A 20,274-nucleotide genomic window follows, 5' to 3' on the forward strand; every position below is an offset into this window, starting at 1 on the left:
TAGGGCGTCGAAATCCAGGACCCCAAGCGGGGCGCGGGGTAAGGACCAGCGGCGTCATAGTTTTGAGAAATTTGTATCGAGGAAACAGTTATCACACGTCACCTGCGACTACGTTCTTCGTTTTCAGCGATCTAAGCTCTCGGCATCTTGGTCGTCTCGCGGTTGGCGTCTGCGTTCACCGTGCTCGTCTTCGGACTGAACGCCGGTATCCAAGTCCAGTTCAGAGCGGCCCGGCGGACGTTGTGCTCGACACCGGTCTGCCGCGTGCCGTAGCCGGTGGGCGCCACCACCTCTCCGCCCGCCAGGAAGGCCCCCCAGAACCCGAACGTGCCGTGGGTCACCACCGAGTGGTTACAGGCGGCCAGCAGCGCCAGGTCCGCGCCGGGCCGCGTCTGTACACCGTCACCAGCCAGCACGATATCCGTGGCGTTTGATCGGGATATCAGCTCGCTCTCGCACCACTCCAGGTCGTCGGAAGCTACCACGAATAGTGTGTCACGATGGCGACTGCGCATTAGTGCCAGCGCTCGCTGAATGAAGTCGCTCTCCACTAGCCTCCCGCCAGTGTGGACTTTCATCCACTGCCGGTAATCGGTCCGACGAACGTGGACTCCGATGAACGTTGGGGAAGTTAGATTCTTCTGGCCAGATAGCTCGATAAGACGAAGATTAGCGTTTTGGCGAATGTTTGGTAGAAAGGTGAGATCACGTAGCACCCGCGCCCGCATTGAGTGGAACAGATGTACCGACGTTGGATAGCCAGCAATGAGAAAGTTTCGCTCGTCATCCTTATGCGCATCCTTGATTAGCGCATCTACGCTAACTTCTGTCCAGTTGTAGGTACAGCCGCGGGGGAGGGACGGCATCGGTAGCGGTGTGAAGTATCCCTCCAGTTCGTCCTTCATCTCCGGCAGCAGCCACACGGGTCGGGCGAGGGCGTGACGCGCTGACAGCAGGGCGGCGTACTCAAACATGATGTTCCCAAGTCGGCCGCGTTTTGCGGCGGTGACCAACTGACCTGGCGGTGGACACGGCGGCTGCCGCTGCAGGGGTGGGAGCTCACCAGAGGACGGCCCGCGCCACCGCGGTATCACCAACTGCGGCTGGTACAGCACCAGCACCAGCAGCGTCACACAGACGGACAGCACCAACAGCACGGCGCCGGGACGATGGTGACACGCCATTGGCCAGCCGTGGTCGCCGCGCTTCGCGCCAAGCTTGGTCTCCAAAACTCCAAAACTTCTGGTATCAGGTACCACGAAGTCTTCCGTGCATATATCCTGTTGTAACACGAGATATACTTTAGATTTGGCCTCAAGTATGACGAGATATTCTGCAGTACGTTTATCTCTACTGCAATTTGTCCGTGACGTCACAAGCCACGAGGACTTTTGTACCCTCTACCTGGAGCACCACAAAATCTCTTCCAACTCTTCCCTCTTTCACTTCTCACCTCTGGAACCAGCACCTATTTCCTCCTGCCTTGCAAAACATCCAGCATTTCTTGCCTTTTGCACTGCTAGTTGCAGACACCAGCAAACTTAGAAAGATCACTGTAAACCGCAAATCACGAGCACCGGTCCGAGCTGATCATGCACTGACATGGGAGACGTGAGGCCCGCCCCGCGCGGCGGCTACACCTGCAGTGTGCCGTGAGCCGGCCATGCAGAGGTGCGAAAAGGCCCAGCCCCCTATCGGTACCTGTTCGTGTGCGACATCGAGATAGCGGGCATTGCAGAGGCGTAGGAGTAGGCATACAAGGGCCAATGCTGCATGGGAGCTAGTCAACGGAGGATAGAGAGATGTAAATCGGGGTTCAAAGTTTTGGCAGGTACACCAATATCAAATTGATACCAAATTGATTTTCGCTATTCCACACATACTTTTGACACAGGCGTCACTTCCCGAAAGTTGTACTTAGCCTGGGTGGGAAGCGTTTTGACCAGACCTGCCAGTCATTTGCGTGTATAGGCCGTAAAACCACGGCGTGCCGCGTCGCAATACTGACGATGGCTTATGATACATACATCAATTTGAACTGTGTGCGAAATTTTTGTCCCAAGGTTGCATACCCTTTACATACGCTTTACATACTTTACATTACATTGCATACGCAGCGGAAGGTAAATTGGATGAAGTGCAGAAATTTTCTCAAAGGCCTACTCTGGAAGTTTTGGGTCCTTTAACTTTTTCAGAGTGATAATCATTTAATTATGAAAAAAGTTTGAAAACCTATTCCTATGCACAAACATATCCCGCGACCGCCTGGGGGGAGTCGGATCCGACCCCTCCCCTTCGTTTTTCTTAAATAACTCATGAACCGCTTAGGCTATCACCTTGAAACTTGGCATATCTTCTTCCCCATCAATTTGACGTCTCCTGTGTAATTTTTAGGATTTTTTCCCAATTTTTTTTATATATCGATTTTAGTGATGTAACTACATGGCGTTTTCAGTCAAAAAGTGGTAAATGTTTAAAAAATCGCCAAAAATCGAGGTTTAAATTGCAAATTAGGGACATGAATAGACGCAGCTCAACGAGTTCTTTAAAATGGATATCTCGGATTTTCCATAAAATGCGTTTTTCACCCCTAAGAATTCAAAAAACAATATTTTTTGGAAAACAGCTAACAAAATCCAAAATTTTGGGAAATTCCAAAAAACGGAATATATGTTATAGAACTCTATTAGAACATTAGATGTCCCAAATTTCAACTTTCCATCTTGATTTTTGACCCCTAAATTGTAGAAAATAGCTCCAACATGCATAGGGCATGGTGACGTCATAAGCATTCTCGTGAATTAGAGGCACTTCTGAACATCGCATGTGAAAACAAATGGCACCACTAGATTCCTGGGACAAAGCGCGTCTAGCATAGTGCATTTTTATGTCAAAAATAAAAAATTGAAAAAAAAAATGACTTTTTCCTTAGCCCTCGATTAGTTATGTATGATATAAACGATTTTTTATGCTTTCAATGCACACTTATCACCAGCACAGTGAGTCGGGGTCACATGACACATATAACCATTACCATCGGATTCGGCGTGAAAAATAAGCCATAAAACATGTGTCGCACGACCATGAAGCAGAAAGTGAAAACCGTGACCTTTCGTGACCTGACCTGACCTTGACCCGTACTTAGTATGACCCCTATACGCACATGGTACCTTCACTAGGTCTTTGAGGTCATTTTTGGTGAGTTTCGAGCGGCAGCTATCGATTCCGCGGTCCGTAAGCCTTATCATGCAAAACCCCAGAATTTGACCTTTGACCTGACCTTGACCCGAAAGTTGACCTCAATCTTAGCCCGCGCACCGATGGGGGTCTGCGCCAACTTCGCACCGACGGGGGGGCGGATGACCGCCCCCCCCCCCCTGAGATCTCGAGAACGAAGCAAGATAGCGACAAGCGGTAAACGGCATCGGATACGCACGGCCAAGATCTACAATTTTTACAAAGGTCATTTTCAGGTCAGGTCAAAGATGACGTCACAGGGGTCGAAAAAGTCAAAATGGCGGCGCTAGATATGGAGAGAGTTTTTCTCGAATAACTTTCGAATTAGTCAAGATAGGAACAAACTAAGGGCATCATCGTGATCCTCTCGTCAATCCGCATCGAATGATATATATATATATATATATATATATATATATATATATATATATATATATATATATATATATATATATATATATATATATATATATATATATATATATATATATATATATATATATATATATATATATATATATATATATATATATATATCATTCGATGCGGATTGACGGGGGGGCGGATGACCGCCCCCCCCCCTGAGATCTCGAGAACGAAGCAAGATAGCGACAAGCGGTAAACGGCATCGGATACGCACGGCCAAGATCTACAATTTTTACAAAGGTCATTTTCAGGTCAGGTCAAAGATGACGTCACAGGGGTCGAAAAAGTCAAAATGGCGGCGCTAGATATGGAGAGAGTTTTTCTCGAATAACTTTCGAATTAGTCAAGATAGGAACAAACTAAGGGCATCATCGTGATCCTCTCGTCAATCCGCATCGAATGATATATATGTTGACCTCGAAAGGTCAAGGTCAAAGGTTAACCTCAGGTCACGTGACCTCGAGGTCATCATGTATATCATTCGATGCGTCTTGACGAGCTGAACACAATGAGACCATCGACGCGTCTGTATCTTGTTCCTGTACGGAGTTATTGGCCAAAAACCTTTGGTGACCTTTGATGACGTCACATGACCTCACAGCTGCCCAACAGCAAAACAGACCTCAAGGTAGTGAAGGTTGATCGTATGTGAAGTCATGTATGGTATATGGGGCCATTCCGACCCGTTTTAGTGGTAAAAACAGGGAGTTGATTTTTCCCCCATTGACTTATAATGGGGAGGTCGCGAAATTGACCTGACCTTAGGTCACTGATATCAAAATTCCGAGATATACAAATTGTAGCTACTAATAACCTAATAATATCCTGCGACTTTCAAAGGCCTCCGACATCTACTGTAGCTCTGGCACGGTGACAAAGTTGCAAATAAGTGACTTGAGGTTGGGTCATTCAAAGTGACCTGGTGACCTGACCTTAAAAGGTAGGAGGTTCAAACTTGCACACCATGTGTAAAATTAATGAGGGAATAGTCATACCAAATTTCGCGGCGCTACGCGCCGTGGTTTTCCCGCTATTCGCGAAAAACCTCAGGGCGGGGCGGATATCCGCCCCCCCCCCCGTCGGTGCGCGGGTTAAAATCTTAACCCGCGCACCGACGGGGGTCTGCGCCAACTTCGCACCGACGGGGGGGGGGGGGGGGCGGATGACCGCCCCCCCCCCCCCCCCCTGAGATCTCGAGAACGAAGCAAGATAGCGACAAGCGGTAAACGGCATCGGATACGCATGGCCAAGATCTACAATTTTTACTAAGGTCATTTTCAGGTCAGGTCAAAGATGACGTCACAGGGGTCGAAAAAGTCAAAATGGCGGCGCTAGATATGGAGAGAGTTTTTCTCGAATAACTTTCGAATTAGTCAAGATAGGAACAAACTAAGGGCATCATCGTGATCCTCTCGTCAATCCGCATCGAATGATATATATGTTGACCTCGAAAGGTCAAGGTCAAAGGTTAACCTCAGGTCACGTGACCTCGAGGTCATCATGTATATCATTCGATGCGTCTTGACAAGCTGAACACAATGAGACCATCCACGCGTCTGTATCTTGTTCCTGTACGGAGTTATTGGCCAAAAACCTTTGGTGACCTTTGATGACGTCACATGACCTCACAGCTGCCCAACAGCAAAACAGACCTCAAGGTAGTGAAGGTTGATCGTATGTGAAGTCATGTATGGTATATGGGGCCATTCCGACCCGTTTTAGTGGTAAAAACAGGGAGTTGATTTTTCCCCCATTGACTTATAATGGGGAGGTCGCGAAATTGACCTGACCTTAGGTCACCGATATCAAAATTCCGAGATATACAAATTGTAGCTACTAATGACCTTATAATATCCTGCGACTTTCAAAGGCCTCCGACATCTACTGTAGCTCTGGCACGGTGACAAGGTTGCAAAAAAGTGACTTGAGGTTGGGTCATTCAAAGTGACCTGGTGACCTGACCTTAAAAGGTAGGAGGTTCAAACTTTCACACCATGTGTAAAATTGATGAGGTTATAGTCATACCAAATTTCGTAGCGCCGCGGTTTTCCCGCTATTCGCGAAAAACCTCAGGGGGGCGGATATCCGCCCCCCCGTCGGTGCGAGGGTTAAGTGTGCTTTGGGAAGGTCTCGTAGACACCTTTCGAACGCCGCCTCGCGGTGCTCGATACGACCATTGGTTCTCGAGATAACAGGGGGGTCGGATCCGACCCCCCCTCCCATGCTGTCGTGGCCGTGGGTACGGAAATAGCCCAGGCGGTGCCGGGTTATGCAAAATGTTTCAAATTTGAGTGTATCCACCAAAAAAATCAAAGCATGAAGGAGCAAAGCGCGACTAGTTTTTGCTGGCTAATCTCATTTTAGTCTAGCTACCACCAGCAGCGTCTAAAGTCAGTAGTAGCCGCTTTCATGACGGACTATCCGGCAAGTGCACCTAATTTGACCAAATCTGCACCTAATCACTTTTACAGCAAATATCTTTATTTAATGCATTTATTTCAGTGTTTTAATCGATGATACTTTCTGATAATATGGCAAAGCAGGCATATAAGCAATTAGTGCAACCCTAGCTGATAGCTACTAAGAGACACACTGAACCTAATTTGACCAAATCTGCACCTAATTTGCACCAGGTGTGCACCAAATATACCAGATGGCCGTCATGAAAACGGCTAATATGGACCCGCTGGACCCGGCTAATATGGACCCAATAATGTCAGAAAAGTCGAACTATTTAAGGAAAAAATGATGTTCTTAGTTAAAGGGCGACAATTAACTAGACAATGGAGTGTTCTGTAGTGATGCTATCTGCACACTGTACCTCGTAAGTATTCCCAGTTGGAAAAGTCTGTTTTACTTTATGCAACTAATGATACCTACCTACGTATGTATTCATTTACTTTTAGGGAACGGGTCCAACTGGTTTCGATTCCAACTGAGACCGGGTCTGACTGGTTTTAGAAATGTCCAGTTGGGTCTGGCTCGAGTCTGGTTCAAATTTTCTAATCAGTTGCTACCTCTAGTGTAAACATTTCTCGCTGCGTGGTGGGCAGGGTAAGCAGAATATCCGCTCTGCAACATATCTGCGTGACATTTGAAGCTCCGACTGGCTGTGGCGGCGTCCACAAATGCCGCAACGGCATGGATTTTTCCTGCTTTCTGTGTTACTTTCATAGTATTGACAAATAATGAGACTTCAAATGCGAAAACGTTACAATTATTATTGCCTCAATTTTGATTTTTCTCGAACCAGACCAAACGTATATAAAAGAAATTAAGCAACGTCCCGTGATTGACGAGTGCTCTCTCTTCATCAAACATAAATGCCGAGAAGAGGAGCAGCTGGGACTACTGCACGTGTCTATCCAGGCAGCGAAAACATGGCTGCCGCGGGGCTGGTGCTGGTGCGTCTGCTGGTGCTGGCGGCAGTGGTGTCCACTCTAACCGCTCTGAACGGTGAGTGACTCCGTGGAGTCGACTCTAACCGCTCTGAACGGTGACTCGGTGGAGTCGACTCTAACCGCTCCGCAGAACGATAAGTGACTCGGTGGTGTCGACTCTAACCGCTCTGAACGGTGACTCGGTGGAGTCGACCCTAACCACTCTGAACGGTGTCTCGGTAGAGTCGACTCTAACAACTCTGAACGGTGAGTGTCTGAGTCGGTAGAGTCACCTCAGAAAACAGACGCTCAGTCAAGCAGAGTTCTCCCTGTTGGGATAGCCGCTTTGGGTCTAATAAGTTTTTCTTAGGGACTAAAATTTGAGGGTTAACATTGCTAGTGGTTATTTTTCTTTTGGTGACCTCCAATGAGCTCAGCGGTGACCTGATAAAATGGTCACTTGTTGTCAGTGCCCGTGCCGCCGAGTGCCTCTGCTCCGTTCAAGACCCGACGTGCCACTTTCCTGGCCTGCGTCTAGGCCTGAGAGCGGCCCTGTTCCGTTTCAGACCCGACGTGTGAGTGTCCGGACGGTTTTAAGCTGTGCGCCGGCCACTGCCTGCGGCGGCTGGACCGGGCGCTCACCTACGACGAGGCTCGGATCATGTGCGCCGGCCTGGGCGCCCACCTGGCCGTGCCGCGCACAGAGGCGGAGAACCAGTGCGCCGACAGCGCCGCCGCCGGCCAGCTCGTCTGGCTGGGCGTCACGGAGGTGCCCGGAGACGAGGGACACTACGTCGGCGCCGACGCGTGCGGCGACGTGCCCGTCGGCCAGTTCTGGGCCAGCGGCCAGCCGGAGAACTACGGGCCGCGCGGCGAGGACCGGGTGGTGATGGTTCCGCATGACAGCGGTACCGTGCACGCCGTCGGATGGCACGACAACCCGGCCGAACAGGAATGGCACCCACTCTGCCAGCGCTCGCTGTTCTACCGGCCCGACTGCCTGAACTGAATGACATAGGTACTGACGCTCTACGGCTGTGTGAACTGAATGACATACTGACGCTATACCGGCCCGACTGCCTGAACTGAATGACATACTGACGTTCTACGACTGTGTGAACTGAATAACATACTGACGCTCTACGACTGAATGGACTATATGATCTACTGACGCTCTACCGGCCGCACCGCGTGAATTGAATAAATAGCCCCCTGTCAGAACAACTGATTTTATATTGATTATGAAATGCATTCGGCTGTCTAAAAATTACTTTGGCTGGAGCTTCAGGTTTCAGTATATTCACCCGGCAATACAAATATACGCAACTCGTAATTTTGCCTTTGTCTAGCGGATGACACAGCAATGTTGTGGCCAGGTTGTATTATCAGTCCGAAGTCATTGCTTAACCAATTCGATGTATGTAAATACGTATGAGGATTATAAACTGTACGCCATTGGCCACAATTGGTTATCTGGGAAATGAAGCCACTTTGACCAAATCTATGAATGGAATGAATATGAGTAACCTATTGTTCATGTTATATGTTCCGAAATGGATCTAATCAAAACTTAGTTAACCCGCACCCCGTTGGGGTCCGCCGATCAACGCGCCCCGTTGGGGGGGGGGGACATTTCCCCCCTCTCCTAAGATCTCGAGAACCACGCAACATAGCGACAAGCAGCAAACGGTGTTAGATAGCCCCAACAGAGAACTACCTTGTGACCCAATTTCATTGACCTTGATCAAACAGATGACGTCACAGACCAGGTCAAAGGTCGAATTATCACCTTTTACAGGAATTTCAAGAAATGTGTTGTAAAATTGAGTAACATCCATGTCATTTGAAAATCATCGATGGGGCATTGTTCGTCAAACACATATTTTGCTATTTGATGTCACTGATACCAGGTCAGGTCACAAAGGTCAGGTCACTGAGGGTCACAATGTGAAAGTATCATGTGTTGCATGCTTTATGGTCCATTTTACATGGCAAATGTGATTATGTGGGTCAGGCAGACTTTGGGGCATGTATAGGTTATGTTCTGGTGAAAGTCAGGTCAAGGGCAGGTAAAATTATGTCAAATTTCAAACTTAATATCTTTGCATAAAATAGGTACCGATTCGATACAGCTCGACATGGAGAGTGTAATGGTGTTCTTTGTTTTGCGCTACATGGTCTACAATTGCTAGAAATTGAGTTAAAAACATAAGTGAACCTGTGCATGCGGTCTTCAGATGTCGCAACTTCGCAACGCCCTCACTGCCAGAGGAGCTTTCACAGGGAAATGAAACTTGCAGGATCTAGTATCCATTACGAGTCTCATAACTTTTATATCTCGGATTTTTCCTAAAGGTCATATGAGGTCAGGCCATTTTTGTGACCTCACCATTATAAGTCAATGGGGAAAAATGAAAACTGCTATTCTGGCGCCGGGAACGATCTCCAACTATCTCAAGCACACAGAATCGTAATTTGATGCTATGGCACCCAGACAAAGCATTAAATACCCTCTACATTTTGCATCACTAGTGCAGCTGGCTATAGTGGCTACGTTACTTTTTGAACAACAAAAGCCGTTGCGCATTATATTAGTCGCTAGCAGTGTAAGATTTCGAGCTGCATTGAAGTTGAGATGACGTGTTGGGCGTTTTTACTTGCGAAATTGACTTTTTACAGTATGCGTCAACATCTTCATTCCCTGAATCTTTAACCCGCGCCCCACTGCACGGTAGGCGATCGGGCCGGTCTAGCCTCGCGAAAACTCAAAGACACTTTTTTCCGAAAATTGGAAAACAACGCATACTAGTCGACAGAAAATTCATCAAAGATTACGATTAGTGCATTTGCATGGCTCAGGAGACATTTTTTCGTAGACAAAAGTATCGTTAAAGACAGCGTTCCGTAACACTTCATAGTGGGGATAATCACAGCCGATTTTTACGCTCTTTGAATATTTTGCGGAACGATGAAATTGCTAGGTGCTGAGCATCCATTTTGCATGGAAAGTGAAATTTAGATGTTTAGACGATTCCGCCATAGAAAGCAATTAGACAAAATCAGTTCAAAATGTCTTATAATTAGGTTAACTTTTTATATTTTTTTCTACCACTGAACATTACGTTCATTGAATTAACTAAGCCCAGCAAAAAAAGTTTTACGAGGATGAACTGAAAATAATGCTGTATCGCATGCACTAAGACACTATCTATTAGGGGAGCCAGTGAAAATTTGCAGCCACTTGCAGCCCTGGCATCCAGACACTTTTTTCTTCTAAGGGTTGGCCGTGGCTTGGTGCACTTGAGCACAAGTGGTAAATGCCCCAAAGGGTGTTTTCGCGATAGCTCAAAACACCCAGGCAATAGAGAGCTGCAACTTGGCATACCTGACCTTTGATGCACGCTGGATCTTGTGACACCAACCGCACTTTCAAGTCAGGTCAGGTCACTGACCTATGACGTCATAAATGAACCTCTGCACGATCCTCAGATGTCGCAGCCTTTCAACGCTCTCAGTGCCAGAGTAACTTTCACAGGGAGGTGAGACTTGCAGGACTTATTGTCCTTCAGAGGTCTTACAACTTGTATATCTCAGATTTTTCCTAAATGTCACATGAAGTCAGGCTGGTCACGTGACCTCACCTATAAGTCAATGGAGAAATATGAAAACTGTTATTTTGGCGCCAGGAATGATATTCAATTGTCTCAAGTACATGGAATCGTTACTTCATGCACTCCTTGCAAGATCTGATGCTGCATTTTTTCATTGTTGACCTTGCCTGACGTCATTTATGACGTCACTAGGGTCATACGAGTTTTTCGTCAATAACTCCCGATCAAATTGAGCTAGAGAGTCGACAAGGTCACCAATGGACTCCAGAAGACCTGCCGAATCGAATGATATGCGATATGACCTCCTTTGACCAACTTCGTGATTTGAAGACCTCTGACCTGACCTTGACTCGAGGTCAACACCTTACAGTGGCCTCACCTGAACAAAAGTATACCATTCGACGCGCCTGAGCAAGGCAAACACGACGATGTCAAAATCGTGGTTCTGCGGCCATTTTTTGCAAAGTTATTTACCAAAAACCAAACCCGCTGCTTGGGTCACGTTATGAAATGGGGCCTTGCCGGGCGAGATTTACACTGTTTCATGATATGTATAAATTGGTAGGGCATAATCGTTTGAATAAAAAGTTGGTTTGGAAGCAATTTTCTACGGAGGTACACACCATTTCAATGTCCTACCCAGCTCATATCGTCATAAATTTCGACCTACCCTCAAAAGTATTCATGCGTTATTCGAGCGGCAATAAGGCCAATTGCAAGCTCGCCACAGAGCACAAATCCTAAAAGAGATAGTCCTTATCTAAAACATATGCTCATTGGATATTCAAGAAGGTTGCTCCTAAATTTTGTGGTCCTAGCTTCAAAAACATGGAAGTTATGAATGCCGATAGGTTTCGCGAGGCTACACCGGCCGGATCGCCCACTGTGCACTGGGGGGGGGGGGGCTATTTATAGCCCCCCTCCCGTTTTTCTGCAATAACTTCCAAACCACTTGACGTATCGACGCCAAACTTTCAGTACCTTCGGCCGCATCAATTTGACATCTTGTGTCAAAATTTGAACTTCGTAGCTACCATAGGTCGGCCGGAAATGACGTCAGAGTGACGTCATGTTCGGCCGATTTCGACGCAAAACATTGAACCACGGCAATCGCTCCCAAGGGCTCAGTTTTTAAGCTAGATCCAATTTCTTTGCATGAGAGGGCTCAAAATAGACTGCGCTATCAAACTGCTGTCTCGGATTTTCGAAATTTTGAAAATTTTGAAAACTTTATTGTTGCGGCGTTCTACGTGTCGTTAACCCATGCCTTTTCCCCTGGCAGGGTCCCCCGCATGTGAATGCTGCATGTGACCCGAACTGCTAACGCGTCTGGAGAAAGTTGGACATTGTGTTGCTCGGCGTACCTACCTGGAAAGAGTACGTTCCTATTTTTCTAGTCATGTGCGCTGATTAAGTTTGTGTATAATCTAATCGCCCTTGGTTAATGGAAAACTGATTTAATCCTGGCATTATGCGTACATATTTGTATTTGTTTCAGACATCATGTTGAGTTGACTAAGATTTATTCATATTGCTTGCACTTGGTGTGAACAAGTATGTGTGCATTTATGCAGTCAGAGTGGCGCAATCTCGCTCAGGCAACATTTTACATTGTTTTCTGTCTGGTGTGATTGACAGGTTTTTTACGGTCAGTTGGTCGTTACCAACTTCTCTGCTGCCACACACGCACTGCTGACAATAGATGTAGAAAGAAACGACCCAGTTGTTTATTCCCAATGTGTCAGTAGTGACGAGACATTGCTAGTGGTGGCGGAGGCCACATCAGTAAAAAACTCTTCCTCTTGCCAGTAGCTTAGACCATTAACTAACCCATTAACAAACGTTGACTTCCAGTCTCCAGACCCATGTGCGTTGTCATATCATCCTTCTTGACATCAGTAGTTCGAAACTGTCTCTGTCATCCACTAACTCCCACTGATTGAAAGCAAGGTCACCAAAATGGCAGAAGGTGGCGAACCTGCTGATGGAGTTGACCGTCTCACATCCCGTAGTGGGAGGCACGTCACACTCACCGAAGAAGGGAGGCAGTTCCAGATCGACACGAAGGAAAAGAAGTACCAGAGATGTGTGAAGGAGTTGAAGAGAACCGGTGTCGATATCATCAAGAGTCTGAAGAGCTCTGACGAAGGCGAAGAAGATGAGACGCTCAAGGAAGCGTACATCCAATGGAAGAGAGCCTACATCAGTCTCGTTCAAACAAACAGTGAGCTGCTAGTACTCCTTTCAGAAGGCGAACGACAAGAGCGTACAATGAGGCACCAAGATGTCATGAATGACATGAACACGATGAAGGAAGAGATGGAAGGGAGATTGGAGCCAACCCACAAGACACAAGACGCACAACCATCGATCTCTCTCAAATCTTCAGGAAGTTCCGTTCGGGCGAAGATAAGTCTAATGCACCTTGAAGATGCCCAGAAGCGAGCAGAGCTGGAGGCCAGGACTGCTGCAGCAAAGAAGCGACTGGCGATCGAGCGTCAGCGACAGGAGCTGGAGTGGAAAATGCGAGAGCTGGAATTGGAGACCGAACATGACATACTTACAGCAAAGAAGGAAGCTCTGCTTAAGTTCGAAAGGGAAGAAGGAATGAGCGAGTCGGAGCACCCTATTACGAAGGGCGAGACAAGAAGAGAGACCCCTAGTGAGGAAGAAGCGTCTCATGCTGCAAGAACCAAGGAAGAACCAGAGGTACAAAAGGAGGTCAGCGAATCAACCGCCACTGAAGTGCTAGCGAGTCTGGTGAACGTCCTCAAAGACCAGGGCAAGCAAGGCCGCCTGCCCATGATCGAACCTGGTGTGTTTACCGGAAGTGTTGACAAGTTCCCGATCTGGCTGAGAGCGTTCGAAACGTACGTGGAGCATCGGACCTCAAGTACAGTGGAACGCTTACACTTCCTCAGCAGGTACACCGATGGTGAAGCCCACAGTGCTATCGCCGGGTTCCTACATCTACGGACAGCTGATGCCTATATCAAGGCCAAAGAGAAGCTCGTCTCACGGTACGGCAACGACTTCCTCGTGGCTAGCAGCTACTTGAATCGACTGAGGGAATGGCCCATAGTAAGATCGGGGGACAGCAAAGGACTCCAGCGACTCGCAGACTTATTGGAGCACTGTTTGATGGCCTCCGCTGCCCTCCCAGGCATGCGAGCTCTGGACGACCCGCACACCATTCACCTGGTGCTCAAGAAGCTCCCTGCCTACGTCACTGACAGATGGAAGCGGCTTGTGGACACCCGTGTCTACGGCGCTACCCCGAGCTACCCGACTTTTACAGACTTCGTGGAGCTGGTGGCCACGGAAGCACGCATCGCCTGCGGACCTGTGAGTGTGCAAATGGAAGAGAGTCTGCACACAAGAGACCCGAAGCAGGCGAGAGGAAAGGTGCATACTTTCACGTCAAGCACCGACAACCCCTGTGGAGCGTGCGGCCATAAAACCGAGGAGCGTTCAGTTTCTAAAGAAACCACGACAAGAAGCAGACGTCCTTGCATCATCTGCGGTGAAGATCACACTGTACATGCCTGCAAGAAGTTCATGGCCATGAGCCTCGAAGACCGCAAGGTGCAGGTGTTGAAGAAGAGACTCTGCAGAGGATGTTTGAAACCAGGCCATATGTGGCGCGATTGCCGGAGAAGAGACAAGTGCGATAAGTGCTCCAAGGCGCACCCAACGCTCCTCCATGACGAAGCGCTCGCCAAAACCGCTAACGCTCGCGGTCACAGTGAGACTGAGAACAGCAAGCCCACAAGAGGCGAAATGCAAGCAAAGGCGTCTTCACTGCGATCCACGGTCCAGAACGTCGAAGACTGCAGTACCTCTCACTGTCACACAATGATTGTTCCAGTAAAGCTGTACCGCCAGGATCAGCCCGAGCGTAAGGTCGTCACGTATGCACTGCTCGACCCGCAGTCGGATGCGAGTTTTGTGACTGACGCTCTCTGTGACGCCCTTCATCCAGAAGCCACCGAAGTCGAGCTGGAGCTGAGCACCATGAATGGTCGCAAGATACTGAAGTGCATGTCGACGTCAGGACTCGTCGTCGAAAGCCTGGAGAACGGTGAGAAGGTAGACCTTCCCACTCTGTATTCACGCCAGGAGATCCCAGCAGATCACACACTGATACCCAGACCTGAAACATGCCTCAAGTGGACGCACCTTCACCAAGTGGCAGACAAGATTCCCGTGCCACAATCTGACGCGGACATCGGACTCCTTCTGGGCGTCAACTGTCCGCGCATCATCAAGCCCAGGGAAGTCATCCCAGGAGAAGAAGACGATCCTTGGGCTGTGCGTACTCTTCTGGGCTGGGGTATAGTAGGACTCATCAGCAAGAGCGAACCGAAGGGATGCTTCTACGTCGGCTCGGGTGATGAGCGCAAGAAGTTGTGTCACTTTGCCTACCGGACCAGAGTCAAGGATGTCAGCTTGCGAGAGGTTCAACAGGTCTTCGACAGTGGCTTCTTTGATCAGAGACAAGAAAAGGCGATGTCCCAAGAAGACATACAGTTTGTCAAGGTCATGACAGAGGGCATGCACAAAGAAGAAGGAGGCCACTTCGAAGCTCCCCTTCCGCTGAAAGAAGGCCAGTCAATGCCAAACAACAGAGATCTCGCAGAAGCCAGACTAGCCCAACTGAAAAGAAGACTCCTTCGAGACGACAAGCTGAGAACTGACTACGCGGCCTTCATGAGTGATCTCTTCCTGAAAGGATACGCTGAACCGGTTCCGGACGAGGAGAGAGACCGTGACGGCATGGTCAACTACGTACCACACCACGGTGTGTACCATGAGAAGAAAGGAAAACTGAGGGTCGTGTTCGACTGCAGCGCACTCTGCAAGGATGACTGCCTGAACGCTCGTCTTCTCCAGGGACCAGATGTAAACAACAGCCTCATTGGCATTCTCGTGCGTTTCAGGGAAGCCCCTGTGGCGTTCAGTGGAGATATCGAAGGCATGTTCAACCAAGTGCGCGTCAACCCTGAACACAGAGACCTGCTCCGGTTCCTCTGGTGGAGCGACGGAGATCTCGACGAGCAGCCGCGAGAGTACCGAATGTGCACTCACCTTTTCGGGGCTACGAGCTCTCCAGCAGTTGCACTCTTTGCTCTTAAGAAGACAGCTCAGATGTACGGAGAGGAGTACTCACCCGAAGCTGCGTCCTTTGTGGAGAGGAACTTCTACATCGACGATGGAGTGGCTTCGACCAAAACATCGGAGGACGCGGTCCGACTGATACGGGACGCGGTGAGTCTGTGTTCGAAGGGAGGATTCAACCTCCACAAGTTCATCTCCAACGACAGAGACGTTTTGAAAGCACTGCCGGTGTACAGTTTGTCGAAGAGCTGTCAGCTGGCACTGGACGGAGAGACGCCTCTCCCTCTTGAACGCGTGTTGGGCCTGAAGTGGGAGACCGAGGAAGACTCGCTGTGTATCGACGTCAGTTTTCCCAGCAAGCCAGCGACGAGAAGGGGTATTCTGTCATCAGTGAGCGCGATTTATGATCCCCTTGGATTTATCAGCCCATGCACTCTCGTGGCGAAGAACATTCTCAAACGCCTGTGCGTGGACAAGTACAGCTGGGACGACACAATTCCCGAGGACATGGAGGAAGAGTGGCGTTGTTGGAAGGAAGACGTTGAGCTGCTGTCCATGCTCAAGGTTCCCCGCTGCTTCGTCTCAGAGGAGCTCAGTGAAGTGAAGAAGTACGAAGTGCATCACTTCTCGGACGCGAGCTACGATGGATGCGGCCAGTGCTCGTACCTCAGGACCGTCTTCAAGGACGACAGGATCGCCAGCTCGCTGATAATGGCGAAGTCCAGAGTCACACCCGTGAGAGCGGTCACCATCCCGAGACTTGAGCTGGTTGGTGCCGTTATTTCTGTACAAGTAAGCTGCTTTCTCAGAAGCGAGCTGTCAATCCGGGACTATGAGGAATACTTCTGGTCTGACAGCCGCGCAGTTCTCGGCTACATTCGCAACGACGCGAAGCGATTTCACGTGTTTGTAGCCAACAGGATCCAATACATCCGACAGCACACAGAGCCTCGGCAGTGGCATTACATCGAGTCAAAGAACAACCCAGCGGATTTAGCCTCCCGAGGAGTCGGCGCGAGAGAACTGTTCACCAGCAACCTGTGGTGGCATGGTCCAGAACTGCTTACAGCAGATGTCAACATCCCCGATACAGAGCAGGAGTTCATCGTCCCAAACGACGATTCAGAAGTGAAACGTTCTTCATACCGGACCACGGTCTTGAAGTCCTGTGAAGACGACGAGGGAAGGATCTCCCAGGAGGCGAAACGAGGAGACACTGAAGGTGACGCCAAAGGAAAATGTGAGGGGGATGCAACCAAACCAAATAGCGAGCTCGACGAAGAACAGAGAGTTGTATCCGGTGAAGATGACGACGTGCCCCCGATATCCAGTGGAGACCACTCGCTCGCGAAGCGCCTCGGCTACTTCTCCAGTTGGCACCGAGCAAAGAAGTCGGTAGCCTTGTGTCGGCGTTATATGACCATCTTGGCCAGCAAACCAAGTCAGAATCGAGGCACGACGGACGTCAGATCGTACGTGCCGGTCGAACGAATGACCGTAGACGACCTGATGCGAGCAGAACAAGCGATTTTGAAATCTGTTCAGAAAGAAGCGTTCACAGAAGAGCTGAGCCTGCTGACGTCACAGCAACAAGAAGGAAACTACGAAGAATGTGGACGCGAAGAAAATGCCAAAGAGAAGGCAGCCAAGAACAGAATCACGGGCAGAGACAAGTTTATAAAACGCAAAAGCCCGATCTACAGACTGGATCCGTTCCTCCGAGAGGACGGACTGATTTGTGTCGGAGGGCGCATGAAGAACAGCACGCTGTCAAAGGAGGTTGCCCACCCGGTGATCCTCCCAAGAAAGAGTCACGTGACCGAGCTGATCGTGAAGGCGTGCCACGAAAACACGTGCCACGGTGGGCGTGGTACGACACTCAACGAGCTCCGTGCGGCCGGATATTGGGTCATTGGTGGTCGCCGCGCGGTAAGCAGCTACATTCTAGGCTGCGTCACGTGCAAGAAACTTCGCGGAAGTCCACGGATGCAGAAGATGGCGGATCTGCCACTTGAGAGGACTGAGCCGGTGGAGCCTTTCAGCCATTGCGCGGTCGATTGTTTCGGACCTTTCTATGTCAAGGAGCGGAGGAGCCAAGTGAAGCGCTGGGGTATCCTCTTCAGCTGCCTGGCATCCCGTGCCATCCACCTTGAGACCGTCTGTTCCCTCTCAGCAGATTCCTTCCTGAACGCGTTTCGGCGCCTCGTCTGTCGAAGGGGTCCCGTTCGGAAGCTGTTCTGCGACAACGGGACGAACTTCGTCGGAGGCAAGAACATGTTGGAGGAGGCGCTGAAGGAGGACGACCACATCCGAATCAGAGGAGAGCTGCTCAAGAAAGATTGTGACTGGTTCGAGTTCAAATTCAACGTGCCACAGGCAAGCGCCATGGGAGGAGTTTGGGAGCGCATGATCAGGAGCGTGAGGTCAGTTCTAACTCCCCTCATCGTGGCCCATGGCCACACGATGGACGACGAGCTACTCCGGACGTTGCTGGTGGAGTGCGAGGCGATCGTCAACAGTCGTCCGATCTCGTACTTCAGCGGAGCGTCGGACGATACGCTCCTGCCCCTCAGCCCCAATCAAATACTAACACTGAAAAGTAGAGTAGCAGTACCTTATCCCGGTAGTTTCTCCCAATCCGATCTCTACGTGCGTCAGCGCTGGAGGCGTGTCCAATTTCTGGCGGACCAATTCTGGCGGCGCTGGAGACGGGAGTTCCTGCCGACCCTGCAGGAGCGGCAGAAATGGGTTCATCGGTACCCAAATCTGCAGCCTGGAGACATCGTCGCCGTCATCGACGACGACGAGCCGCGCTCGCGGTGGCCGCTCGGCCGCATCACCAGTGTGTATCCGAGCGGAGACGGCCTGGTCCGCAAGGTGTGCGTGCGGATCGGTTCTACGAACTACGATCGACCAGTGAATCGTGTGATTCTACTGATTGGCGACCGGGATGATTCCCAGTCGGGGAGCAAGAACTCCCAGTAACTGACAAGCGCCGAATGTGTAAGTTCGGCCATGTGTGAGAAAGGCGACGGCACCGATCGAGCGGTGACCTTAGTGGTACTCGTAGCAGCGTACGGCGACCGTAATAGAACTAGTGCGGTCGATGCTCCGACATCTAGCGGTGTGACGGAGACGAGACGAGCGTGTGAAACGCCAGTGTGCCGCAGAGTGCGGACGTCGGACGATATTTGCTGTTACATTAGATCATAAGGCCAAATAAGCTTGGCATCTCGGGAAGTCCCCTATTGATTAATTTTGGTTTCTAGATTGTAAGAGTGAGATAGCACGAAATTTGTGTTACACAAATTTGGGGAGCCATGTTGCGGCGTTCTACGTGTCGTTAACCCATGCCTTTTCCCCTGGCAGGGTCCCCCGCATGTGAATGCTGCATGTGACCCGAACTGCTAACGCGTCTGGAGAAAGTTGGACATTGTGTTGCTCGGCGTACCTACCTGGAAAGAGTACGTTCCTATTTTTCTAGTCATGTGCGCTGATTAAGTTTGTGTATAATCTAATCGCCCTTGGTTAATGGAAAACTGATTTAATCCTGGCATTATGCGTACATATTTGTATTTGTTTCAGACATCATGTTGAGTTGACTAAGATTTATTCATATTGCTTGCACTTGGTGTGAACAAGTATGTGTGCATTTATGCAGTCAGAGTGGCGCAATCTCGCTCAGGCAACATTTTACATTGTTTTCTGTCTGGTGTGATTGACAGGTTTTTTACGGTCAGTTGGTCGTTACCAACTTCTCTGCTGCCACACACGCACTGCTGACAATAGATGTAGAAAGAAACGACCCAGTTGTTTATTCCCAATGTGTCAGTAGTGACGAGACATTGCTAGTGGTGGCGGAGGCCACATCATTTATATAATAAAATTCAAAATTTACATTTTTACATTTTCTTCAAAAAAGTTTTTGATTTTTCGAAAAAAAAAACGGAATATATGTGATAGAACGCGTTATTATGACTAACTCTAGCAAGTTTTAGCTAAATATCTTCAAAAATGGCCAAGTTATACCAATTATTGCAAAAAATTCACAATCATTAATTTTCAAATCAATTTTTCAGCACGTATTTGACATCGTACGCCAATATAAATAGCACCATCGTGTTCCTGAGCTCAAACTGCATCCTATAGACACCTTTTCTGTTGAAAAATTCAAACTTCAAAATTTGACCTTTTTTGACCTGAAAGTGACCTGACCTAAGCTAAATTCGACTCAAAATGACCTGGAATGACACAGACGACATCAAATTCGAAATATTTGGCCTAAATGGACCATAAAACATGTGTCACGTGACCGACGCATGATATAATTTTTTTCGTGACCTGTGATGACCTGACCTTGACCTGAAAATCAAAATACAAGTTTGGTACCCTCAGGGTATCTAGAGCATCTGTTCACGAGTGTGTGAACAAAAAATGAGCCTGATCTGACTTGTAAGACGGCGGCCAGAGCCCAAAACGTGAACAAGCCAAAATGCTAATAA

At 48.9% G+C, this 20,274-nt stretch overlaps 2 protein-coding genes and 1 long non-coding RNA gene across 3 annotated transcripts; all 3 read left to right on the forward strand.

The window, feature by feature from the left end:
- Positions 1-6,616: 6,616 nt before the first annotated feature.
- Positions 6,617-8,376, forward strand: LOC122369488 (brevican core protein-like). The gene is made up of 2 exons (XM_043344278.1): positions 6,617-7,119; positions 7,610-8,376. The coding sequence occupies exons 1-2, from the start codon at positions 6,987-6,989 to the stop codon at positions 8,050-8,052; spliced, it is 576 nt and encodes a 191-aa protein (XP_043200213.1). The 5' UTR covers positions 6,617-6,986; the 3' UTR covers positions 8,053-8,376.
- A 3,512-nt stretch (positions 8,377-11,888) lies between these two features.
- Positions 11,889-12,662, forward strand: LOC122369492. Its single transcript, XR_006254410.1, has 2 exons — positions 11,889-12,031; positions 12,293-12,662. It is a non-coding gene; the product is annotated as an uncharacterized LOC122369492 (long non-coding RNA).
- A 410-nt stretch (positions 12,663-13,072) lies between these two features.
- LOC122369489 lies at positions 13,073-18,757 on the forward strand. Its single transcript, XM_043344279.1, has one exon. The coding sequence runs from the start codon at positions 13,073-13,075 to the stop codon at positions 18,755-18,757; it is 5,685 nt and encodes a 1,894-aa protein (XP_043200214.1).
- The last annotated feature ends 1,517 nt before the right edge of the window (positions 18,758-20,274 follow it).

The sequence above is a fragment of the Amphibalanus amphitrite genome, unplaced genomic scaffold (genome assembly GCF_019059575.1).
Source record: "Amphibalanus amphitrite isolate SeventyFive unplaced genomic scaffold, NRLGWU_Aamphi_draft 001041F_arrow, whole genome shotgun sequence".
NCBI lineage: Eukaryota > Metazoa > Arthropoda > Thecostraca > Balanomorpha > Balanidae > Amphibalanus > Amphibalanus amphitrite.

Excerpts from the sequence above, each read along its gene's own strand:
- LOC122369488 (XM_043344278.1), top strand. The coding sequence starts at position 6,987 with ATGCCGAGAAGAGGAGCAGCTGGGACTACTGCACGTGTCTATCCAGGC. Across the intron at positions 7,120-7,609 it reads CACTCTAACCGCTCTGAACG|ACCCGACGTGTGAGTGTCCG; the intron begins GTGAGTGACTCC and ends GTTCCGTTTCAG.
- LOC122369489 (XM_043344279.1), top strand. The coding sequence starts at position 13,073 with ATGCACCTTGAAGATGCCCAGAAGCGAGCAGAGCTGGAGGCCAGGACT.